At 33.9% G+C, this 12,500-nt stretch overlaps 1 protein-coding gene across 1 annotated transcript in view; it reads right to left on the bottom strand.

Annotated features, from left to right (window-relative positions):
- The window catches only part of LOC137641328 (uncharacterized), a 1,100,455-nt gene that overhangs the window by 500,304 nt on the left and 587,651 nt on the right, over positions 1 to 12,500 (bottom strand). Inside the window, exon 4 of the mRNA XM_068373764.1 lies at positions 8,017 to 8,280. Coding sequence (XP_068229865.1) covers positions 8,017 to 8,280 — 264 coding nt within the window. The remainder of the gene's footprint in view (positions 1 to 8,016; positions 8,281 to 12,500) is intronic.

Below are 12,500 nucleotides of genomic sequence, written 5' to 3'. Positions count from 1 at the left end.
ACACACACAAACACACACAATATATATATATATATATATATATATACACATGTATACATACATACTGGGGTTATTTGCACTAAAAGCAAAAAAAGGAAGAGACTAACAGCAGCAGTCAAAACATCTTTTGCTGGACTGGTGTAAGTGGTTGTCAAGTAAGCCACTTTTCAGAAAAAAGGGTCCAATCAACAGTAAATTCTTTGGGCGCGGAATTATCTTAGGATTCTTAAGTGGGCGCCATACCAACAGATACCATTCCAGTCCTGGATCTTTTGAGTCCCTTATTTCGAGGAGAATGCAAAAGTCGTTTTGGGGTATGTCGTAATTTGTTAACCCTGCGACCTCGGAAAAGACTCTTTTCTGACGAACGTAGATATTAAAAAATCTAAACCATGTGTAATGCCAAGAATCTTGCCAAAACTAATTTCATCCTTTAGTCAGAGACAAAAAAAAAAAAAAAAAAAAAAAAAAAGGATTTTAGGACTAGTTTGTGTATATGCAAATTGAGTAATCAGATCATCTTCACAGTATTTTGATTAATCTATTTCTATTTTGTTCCCACGGGCAGTGGCCAAAAAGATTTCCGTTTACCATTAAACTCTGCAGTATAAAGTTCTAGTCTATTATTTAACTCCATTCGCTTACAAAACCGAAACATCTGTTTAATTAAAATAATTTAAAAACTGTGTATTATTAAGGAGATTATATGCCTATATGGTTTAGAATTTTAGATGAACAGTAAGGTTTGATGTGATACTAGTGTACGTGACCAGTCAACGATGACGTCTAAATATTTAGATAGATATGCACACACATGAACAAACACAGATTTAACCCCTCGCACTACCGTCCCTCTTTTCTTAAGTACAACAGTGGCCACCGAGAACGATGGCTACGCTACAAGCCGATGCTTAGTTCGGCAATTTATGGGAGTGTGTGATTTCCGAGTGTACCCCGTCACACCAGGGCAAGGTATGACTACTGCCTCTCTCCAATGAGCGTGACAAGAAAGATACGTATATATATATATATATATATATACATATATAGTCAGACACTCACTCTTTATTGCATAGGTTAGATGGATTTCCACAAAATGCGCCAAACAAGACGACTTCCCCGATGTTCTATTCTGGTCGTGTTCCTATCTGATGTCCATCAATACATAACAGTTACAAAACGAATATTAATAGTTTCATCTAGTTTCAAGCAAGGCTCTTATCAGGAATGATGTAATGTGCGTGAAATTAAAACAGGCAAAAGGTATTGCACTGATCAGGGTGGGATTGTGGAGATACTATTGATAATCATATATATACACACACACACACACACATATATATATATATATATATATAAAGTAATCTACGTTATAGAATATATATAGAGGCCTATATATATATATATATATATGTGTGTGTGTGTGTGTGTGTGTATGCGTGTGTGTGTGTGTGTGTGTAAAATGTGTATGTCCCTAATCTTGTAAATAAAAAGGAAATTGAGATAGGCATCCCACAAGCTGTATGTAAGACCAAAGATCAAACTGAGATCCCCACTATTACAACCAAACGAAAATCTGACGCATCATTGTACCAAACTATTTTGAGGTAACTTTGAAAGCAAATAAAACAAGAAAGCTGATTTTGTACTTGAGGTAACCGGAAGTCATGTGAGATGAAAAACTATCGCCATTCTTGCATGAAACTTAAGAGGATTTAGGTGGCCACCAATACACTCGAAAAAAGAATTCTATAACTCGTCATATCTAAAAGTAACTGAAAAAAAAAAAAAACATATGATACTGGATCTTGCTCCTAGGTGGAATGACTTTCAAATATGCACGAGAAAAGGTGAAATCACTTGTAAATATACATGAAAAAAAGGGGCAATAATGTTTGAATATACACAATATAACGAAAAATCACTTTTAAATATATTTGCCAAAGGGTGAAATAATTTTTTAATATAAATGAAAAATGGTGAAATCAGTTTTTAATATATATGAGAAAAGGTAAAATCACTTTTAAATATACATGAGAAATGGTGAAATCAATTTTAAATATACATGAAAAACGGTGAGATCTCTTGTCAAATTTACATGAAAAAAGGTGAACTCACTTTTAAATATACACAAGAAACTATTAAATCGCTTTTAAAATACGAAGAAATGGCGAAATAACTAAAATATAAAAAAGAAAACGATGGTAGCCTAATCTCCCTTGAAAGGAGGAAGGAAAAGCAAATTGCTACAATCATTGCAATTTCACATCATTGTTATGATTATAGTTATGCATATGTTGTCTGTGAAAAGGTGGATGATGAAAGATGAAGAAAGACGGTGTGAGTTGGGAATAGGAGGGAAGAAACTCGACACTCGCTCCTTATGCTACAAGGGGGCGCTTCAAGACGAGAAGCTTTCCGTTGTTTATAAGGATGTGCTTTAACTTTAGGGAAGAAGAAGAAGAAGAAGAAGAAGAAGAAGAAAAATAACAATTCCGTCTTTCATTTCAAGGTAAGAGTAGTGATAGCTTTTTTTTTTCTTTTTTTGCTCTGGCCTTGTTTTTTTAAGAGCTGTGCAATGGGGCTATTACAGTTGATTCTAAATATTAAACCTACCAGGAAAGAGCCTAATCAAAGCTATATCGTGTAGTGATAATTTATTGGTTCACAAAATTAATTCATATAAGTATAATGCATAAATAATGTATATATTTATTCATACCATGTGAGGAATATATTATCATGAAAATGCACACACATACGATACAGTACCTACACACATACACCTGGAAATATAGGCCAGATAGTTTGTTTGGGAGTGGAATATTGTTTTCTTAATATTTGTATATATGTTCGTACTCCTACTGTTCCATATAAAATGTAAAGAGACCCTGCTCAATTAATTAGCCCTCCGATGTATCACGAAACTAGTCAGGGCTGAATCATATATTTTCTAATTCATTTTCCTTGTCGTTCTTTTGTGTATGTGTGTGCGTATTTATATATATATATTATATATATATATGTGTGTGTGTGTGTGTGTGTGCGTTTTTGTGTGTGTATATAATACACTCAATGGTCTAGTGGTACATTACTAGGTTACCAATTAATTTTGGTACAATATCTAATCTCAAACTGTCAAGTCATACATCCACCACACTGTATAGAGACCGAATCCCACCAAGTTGGCTGCACTCTTCAAACCATTCCTCTTTAAAAGGACAACAAATCTATATGATGTATTATGTTTTTTTAAACTTCCTTTGGACTGGCTGCCCACAGAGTGCCACCTTTCGATTTATCAGCAATATTTTTTTGTGGTGTGACACTGCTGCCCCCACAATTCCTCTTTTATTCTACCAAACGTGAAATAAGACGGTCAAAGTGTGGATGGAGGATTAAAAACGTTATATATATATATATATATATATACATCTATCTATATACTGCATATGTGTGTAGAGATATGTGAATATATACATATACATATATATATATATATATATTGTATATATATATATATACATACATAAATATATATATACAGTATATATGTATATACATATATATATATATATATATATTTGTGTGTGTGTGTTGTATATAAATGTACATATATATATATATATATATATGGATGTATATACAGTATATACACATATAAGGATATATTTATATATATATATATATATATATACATATATATACACACATATATACATATATATATATATATATATATAAATAGATAGGTAAATAGACATATGTATATAAATCTTGGTCAACCCTCCCCCCCCCCACACTTTGAATATCTTATTTTACGTTTAGTAGTTCCAGAATTGCTCCTAGCCTACCATCCTCTCCTTGAAAGGGATGGGGACATCAGAATAGATAAAAATTATGTCCTTTTCTCCTTTTATTAACCCTATAAAAATATCTCCCATGCTTCCACACGCGGCCACTAATTGACAGTAAGGCCGTTTTAGTGGATTCTATCAACTAGAGCGCGGATTAAACCAAGTCACACTAACGTGAGGGTAACTTAAATAGTAGGCAAGAGGTTAAAGTTCTGGTGCGATTCTTCGCTTCTTTTAATAAATAAAGATATCCATTTCCCATCACCAATAAATGTGCTTCATCCGAGTTTAAATCGAAGCCACAGCCAACCATGCAAGAACGGACGTGTTAAATTCAAAGAAATCCTTGAGAATTTCTCAAAGGTGATATAAATTGAGAGAGAGAGAGAGAGAGAGAGAGAGAGAGAGAGAGAGAGAGATAAATCACCTGTGAATGAATACATTGAAAAAAGAGGATTAGGGGTCAGCAGCTCCCCTTTGATAAGAATAATTCAATTACCGAGTCAATCTCTGGCAAAAGAAGAAGGCAACTTTTATCAGGCTGTTTTTTTTTTTTCTTTTTACATTTTGTTGAATTCCAAATTTTTTTCCGCGTTATCCCATCACCTGTTTTTTTTTTCTTTTTTTTTTTTTAATTATCCCGGTATCAACAACCAGGATAACAATGCAGGACAGAATATCCCAATAGAGGTAGGACCGGCATCTGGAGGAGGCCGGGAAAGACATTTGCAACCTCACTTGGATCTTATTCAGAAATAAATTAGATCCTTAATGAATTCTTTCAAAGTTATTCTATCCTCTAAAATGTATCGGCAAGAAAGAAGGCTGAAATTCGTTAAAATAATAATGAAGAGAGAGAGAGAGAGAGAGAGAGAGAGAGAGAGAGAGAGAGAGAGAGAGCTTGCTATCCTCCAACCAGGGACAGGCTCCTCTCAAAATGAGTCCTCATACAAGTATGCAAAATAGTGGTACCTAAGTTAAAGTTTTAGGACAGCACATAACGTCTCGACCCTCTTTTATGTTTAAGATATTATTGCTGGAGTTAGAAAATGATCAGGACTACAATAACTTCATTTTGATGAAAATAAAATACTCTTATAACAGGAAATAACTTAAAATTCTAGAAGAAACCCACATCTCAGGATTGTAATCCTAAAAAAAATTCAATTGTAAGAATTATAACTCTAAAGAGAACTCCACCTATCTGGATTATAACCCTAAAAGAAATCCACTTGGAAGGATCATAATCCTAAAATTATTCCACCTGTCAGGATTACTCTCCTAAAAGAAATCTACCTATCAGGTTGTAATCCTAAAAGAAATCTATCTATCTTAAAGAAATGCACCTATCAGGATTGTATGCACAGATTTGAAGACATTTAACGCCTGTGTACAGAATTCCTTCAAGGTTGAAACAATAGCCACCCAGAGAGAGAGAGAGAGAGAGAGAGAGAGAGAGAGAGAGACAGAGAGAGAGAGAGAGAGAGAGAGAGAGCCCTAACAGTACCTCCATTTGGCATGAAGTGGCCCTTAGAGGTCATGCCCTAGCGGGGGTATCTGTAGCGCTTGCGAAAGCTCCGCTTATTCTATTGGGGCAGGATCCAGTTACTTCCCCGGCATAATAACAAAAGGCCAGAGGACCCTTGAATCAGAACCGTGAAACTTAGGTGCTCGAAGTCTGAGTTACTACAGTTATAAATAAGAATGGATATGTTTGCGTAGGCCTCTTCTGTTACTTGGCATAGCGATGCAATGCTGAATTGAATTTTCATGGTTTCATGATAATGAAAATGGTATTTCTGTATTCGTGATATTTTGCTTTTATGTTATCAAAATGTTGCCTCAGATCGGAATGTAGCATTTATTGTTCGATTTTATTTAGATGTAGTGATACGATAAAAAAAAATGGTAGGCTAACGCGGAGTAATAAGTTTAAATGGATATAGATGATAACATCGAAGGCACACACACACACACACACACATATATATATATATATATATATATATATATATATACATATATACATATTATACATATACATATACATATATATATATATATATATATATATATATATATCAAATATGCAATTCAAATATACATATACATATATATATATATATATATATACATAATTAGCCAGCTAATGGTATAATCAAAAGTATGATAAACCACTCTGTATGGCATTTATAAACTATATGAAAGCTTTTGATTTTGTCAAAAGCTCAGCAGTAATGAAACCCTTTCGATGACAAGGAATAGATACTGAGCAGTAATGAAAGCCCTTCAAAGACAAGGAATAGATGAATCTTATGTTAGAGCACTTGAAGATATCTATACAGGAAGTACAGCAATCCTAGAATTACATAAAGAAAGAGAGAAAATTCCAATTGAGAAAGGAGTTAGACAGGGAGACTGCATCTCTCCTAAATTATTCACAGCATACCTAGAAGCAGTTTTTAAGAATTCAGATCTGGAAAATGTAGCAATTAATATAATTGGGGAATACATTAAAAACTTAAAGGTTTGTTGATGACATAGCCTAGTTGTGTTTATTGAATCATGGGAGGAATTATAAAAGATGATAGATGATTTGAATAGAGAAGGCCGAAATGTAGAAATGAAAATGAATATGAGTAAAACTAGATTATATTTAATCAAAATACAGAGACAACAAATAAAGAGTTATGGACGAACCTCTAGAGATTGTTAATGAATATACTTACTTAATACAGACAGTGTTTCCCCAGAACACGAGACCGAAATTAAAAGAAGGATAAGGAAGGGATGAAGACCATTTGATAAACAAACTGAGATTATGAAAATTAAAATGCCACTCTCTCTGAAAAGAACAGTATTTAATGAGATGGTCCTACCAGTTTTAACTTATGCATCAGAAACTTGGAGCTTTAAAGACAGGCCATATAATGAGAAAGACAGATAACAGATGGACATTTAGAATAACTAAATGGGTCCCTAGAGATTGCAAACGGAGCAGGGGAAGGAAGAGAAGACGAGGGATTGACGAACTAAGAAAGTTTGCAGGTGTGGACTGGCACTAAAACACCTTAAATATACGCAAGTGGAAGGACATGTTTGAGGCCTTTGTTCTACAGTAGACTAGTAATAGCTGATGATGATGATGAGACATGTACATACATATACATATATGATATTATATATACATACATACATACATACACACACACACACACACACACATATATATATATATATATATATATATATATATATATATATATACACACACACTTTGTCAGTGTTGATTTTTGCCCCCGATAGTGAAAGAACAACGCAACGATCAATGCATCATTCATAAATTAACTAAAATGAGAGAGAGAGAGAGAGAGAGAGAGAGAGAGAGAGAGAGAGAGAGAGAGAGAGAGAGAGTTGTTTTAGTGTTTAGTGTCGAAATCGATGTTTTGTTACAGTATTGACGTATGCGACATACGTCACGATAGAATGGGGTGAAAATAGTTTCTGATGAATTTGTTATTTACCGATGATGCAGGAATATAGACAATACAACAAAAATAAATACTTTAGTAGTTAGTGCAACTCCTAAAAGCACTTCATAACAACAAATACATAGATAAATATATAAATCACAGACGTATACATAAATAAGTGAATAAACTGATAGTGATAATTAAATGAATAAATACATAGAGTTGAATGGATAAACGAACGAAAAATAGATAAACATACAAGTGGATTTTCAAAAGTTAAAACCTTCAGTGAATGTTTAATATTGATCAAAAAGACATAAGTGTCTATAGTTTATATATGAAAGAGCTATTTTTATGTCGTTACTATTCTTAAAGTATTTTTCATCAACTTTTCATTACTTCTCTTGTAGTTTATTGATTTCCTTATTTCCTTTCCTCACTGGGCTATTTTTCCTTGTTGGGGCCTTTAGGGTTATAGCCTCATGCTTTTTCAACTACGGTTATAGCTTGGCTAATAATAATAATAATAATAATAATAATAATAATAATAATAATAATAATAGTTACAAATTGGAGAATTTTGTTACCCCCAAAAAGAAAAAACTGAAATGAATATCCCAGTTTCCTTCAGTTCATAATGATACTCGTAGTGTGAACTGAACACCAAAACACCTGCTTCCACTTACCTGTAACTGTGTGCTGACGATCCTCCTGACAGAGGGACTCTTCCTCGAAGGTTGTTTCCTCAGTGTCCTCCGGTGCCCCTTCTTCCTCCCCCTCTTCTTGTTCTTCTTTAATCACTTGAATGTCGGCCTTTTCTTCTACGTTTTCTTCAGACTCCTCTTCTCTGAGTGCCAGCTCAGTGGATGGAACTTCTGAGGCAATCATGGCTGTATTCCCTTCAGAGGGTGGAGGATCTCCCTCGAAGTCTTTCTGAGACTCGACAGATTCTGCAGAGAAATGAAAATGAGAATTAGGTTCTGGAAAACAAAGAGGTTCGTCAATAGTTAGAAAATCTTATCGAATAAAAATGACTTCATAAATATAACTTATGTTTGGAGCTGACGATGAATCTTCGCAAGTGATATTACAGTTTACTTCTTGTTTTAGAATTGTAGTCTCTGGTAGGTGGTTGAGCAGCGAAGGAATTATGTCAATCACGATTAGCTCCTGTAATATTAGCTGCGAATGGTTCGTATCAGCTAAAGGGGAAAGAAATACAATTAATATTCAGATAAAGTGACTGAACTGGATGCTATGTGTCTGTTAGATGCAATTTAACAAAAATATATCGCTCTAAAATCGATTTGACCCTCCAGAAAAATAAGATAGCAAGATATACTATCATTTACTGCTCAGCAAATCGAGAACCAGCCCTATAAGCAATCTTCCTTATATATTTACAGCCACCTCAAACTATTATGCAAATAACATCTCAATGGCCCGTTCACACCCTTACATATACCGCATCATCCATTGCTTTCTGTACATCACAACATTTACACTGTCATCCTGGTCTTTCAATTAACCCATCTATTTCCATATTGTCTTCTCTTTCTTCAATTCAAACTCTAGAGTTGATATTAGTGACAATAAATAAAAGCAAAATATCGATGCAATAGTTGCACTAATCAGCACACAAAATTACCCATAATTGGTTTTCAACACTGGCTAACAACGGGAACTCATCTATGTAACATTACTCGAAGGCATTTCATGAAAATGAAACGATAAATTGGGCCAATGAGGCGGAGATAACTCGAAAGATGGTCTGCACCCCCCCCCCCCAATCCCTCGTCATTTAAGCCTGGAAGGTGAGCGATTTTATTTCTTGAGGTTATCTGAAAACTCTCTCATAAACAACTCTTGGATAATTTACCGACAGGAGTACGTCCCTAACGGATATTTTAGCACATTATTATGTCATTAGTAATTCTAATTAACAAAGAGATGATTATCTAAGTGAACTAATGAAACAACGTTACATTATTTCAATAGTTTTATTCCCTTTCCCTTCAATTATAGTCGAGAATGGTTAATGACATATCGAGGAAGTGCATAAGAAGAAAAGATCCGTGCATAAGCATTCTTCTTGTTTTAGTTGTTATTCTATTTCCTCTGTTTTGGTTGATTTGTCAATTATAGAGTTCTTTGGGCTAGTAGCGTTGTGCTTTTCCAACTGAACTTACCCCTCAGAAAGATGACATTAATAGCAATCATTATTATCATCATTATTACGATGATGATTGTAATGATTATCAATATTCGAATAAGGGATTGAATACTAAATCACTTTACATTAACTAACAAAAACATTCAGAAGCTTATAAACGAATATCTAGTCATTTCCCGATACAGTATACAATCAAATTTGAAGCCTACACTGCATACCCTTGAACAAAGAAACAAATATAACGTATAATTGTTATTCGTGAACATGTAAAATAAAAACTAAAAACCCATTGAAATAAACTGTTTGTTCGTACTCTTTAAAACAGCATCACAAAGACCTCAGCAAGTCTTCAATTTGACGCTACCGCCATTAACACAAAAGACCTAGACAAGACTACAGTGCACTGCTGCTAAAGGAATGAAAGAAGAATCACACATTCCCACCCATGTCATTTTCTGATTTAAGCTCTTCGGCGCCAGCACGTTATTTCCTCAAAAGCAGTGAGACCCGAAGACCGACCGACCAGCCAAACTATTTACTGTCATGCAACTGCCACTCAAAAGTACTGCTTTTGATCGCCCGAGCAGATAACGACCACGAAAGCATTGCTGGTCACGTTATCCGAAGAACAGAGTTAAAAGGTCATTCTTTTGGGGAATATAATGTTCGCTCTTAAGAGGTTATGTTGAATTTGGTTACTCTGTGAGTCATCTGGGGTCGAGTTTATCCCGCCGAGACTCCAACGGGCAATATTCATTAATTTTGGAAATCCATTACCTAATGAGCGCGTCTCTCTCTCTCTCTCTCTCTCTCTCTCTCTCTCTCTCTCTCTCTCTCTTAGAAGGACTGTAAGGCAAGTTATGGTCAGGATGCAGAGAGAGAGAGAGAGAGAGAGAGAGAGAGAGAGAGAGAGAGAGAGAGAGAGAGAGAGAGAGAGAGAGAGAGGACTAATATTTGGTCTCAGGTACATTAAACGAAATCATTTGGACTTAACTGTGCGTAAAAACTTCCTTCGTAAAACTTTCTTCTTATTTGAGCTTAACCTATGTGGAGTGACACATGGAATATACAATACTATTGTAGTAATAATCCTTATAGATCTTTTCTGTAATTAGTAAAGATGGAATTATATATTACTTTGCGTTTCCTTTTCAATGGTGAAATTGATCATGAAACCCATTTTTCGCTAATCCAGGGAATTATGTATTTCTTATGTCCAGTAAATGTTTGAAAATTTTATGCCGCAATTGTTGATCAGTTAAAATTCATATATTTTGCCTCAAACAAACTATTCTCAGCTTTCGTTAATTTCTTATATTACGCAATTTTAGTCGAGTTTTCATAAGCTAATTCTAGCTATTAAATCAAATAAAAATTATCGTTTCCATAGTTTTACGAATATTTGTTCTTAATATGTGCAAATTTTACTGACAATTGTAACATAATATTACTAAATTACTCACGCACGCCACTGAACATGAATAAGACAGGTATTGAAGGCAAAGCAGTAAAAGGTTTAAAAAAATTATATTATCCACCAAAACATCCGGCCAAATTATCTGATAAATTCAATTTAATTAAAAACTTCATCTCCGTAACCTTCACATTTTCTAACACAAGATTAAAAAAGGCTCTATTTATTCACTTACAAAAGAATACAGTATAATAGCGAAATCAAAAGATATACTTTTCAATCCAACCGATTTAGAATTGAATCAAAGCTCAAAGAAATATACCAGAATCTATTAAATTCAAAATTGCAAAAATCCCATACCAGAAACTTGAGGATATTACGATGCTACAGGTGATGTAAACCCCTCCACCCCACACCCACCCACACTAAAAAAAGAAGAAACTGATGAACTATAGCGAAATGAGCGAGGTTAAGTGTGCACTGTGGAATTTTCTGTCAACCAAACCCTGTTAGGTTCCACTTCACTGACTGAGAGTGAACCTGATTGACGTGACCACTACTCTTAACAATTTATCTAGTAATTTCATAATATTTTATCTTTTTAAAATGATTGATATTTTGGAAGGAATTTGAAGCTATACTTAAAAAAAGATTCGTTTACTTCATATTCTTTGACAAGTGATACTTGGTTGATTGTTAAAGATAATGAAAAAACAAGATGAGGTTAATAGTAATGATTACCTTAAGTTTTCTTCACTTGGAATATAAGATAGCTTATTTGCATGACAACATAATTTTGCCAATCTAATCTATAATTTTACATTTCAATAGGTCTACTGGTAGAATAATGAATGAATTATTCTAAATTTTTATTGAAAGAAAAAAGTAACAAAGCACACACTCACACACAGAGAGAGAGAGAGAGAGAGAGAGAGAGAGAGAGAGAGAGAGAGAGAGAGAGAGAGAGAGAGAGGAGAGAGAGAGATTTAGTCACGAAAACGTCTTGGGCACAGTGACCCTGCCAGCACCCAGAACGAAGCAAAAACTACAATGAATGAAAATGATTGAGTAGAATCTGCATACTGCATAAATATATGCAATAACTGTCGGCTCTGAAGTTAACAATGTAATTGATAACGGCATTTTTCCAATTTGGGCATTTGAGTACAATCCTGAAACCACTCTTCGAATTAGGAGAATTCGTGATGGTTGGAAGAGTGATAGATGCCCAGAGGCATTAATGTTGAGCGTCTTTCTAGTCACAAATTCTACATTTGCATTCATAGGTGGTACAAAGAAAAAATATATATTTCGTTATAGTGGTTTTTGAGAATTCTAGAACGAATGTTTCGTGGTATATCTTTGATCTAGAACGTGAATATATATATACACATGTATAATATGTATACATATATACATACATATATATATATATATATATATATATATATATATATATATATATATGTATATATGTATACATATATATACATATGTATATATATGTATGCGTGCATATATACACATGTATATATACATAAGTACATGCATACATATATCATATTTATGTATATAACTTTTTA

Source organism: Palaemon carinicauda, chromosome 5 (assembly GCF_036898095.1).
Source record: "Palaemon carinicauda isolate YSFRI2023 chromosome 5, ASM3689809v2, whole genome shotgun sequence".
Taxonomy (NCBI): domain Eukaryota; kingdom Metazoa; phylum Arthropoda; class Malacostraca; order Decapoda; family Palaemonidae; genus Palaemon; species Palaemon carinicauda.
Note: the sequence above shows the minus strand (reverse complement) of the source record. Positions and strands in the feature narration are given on the sequence as shown.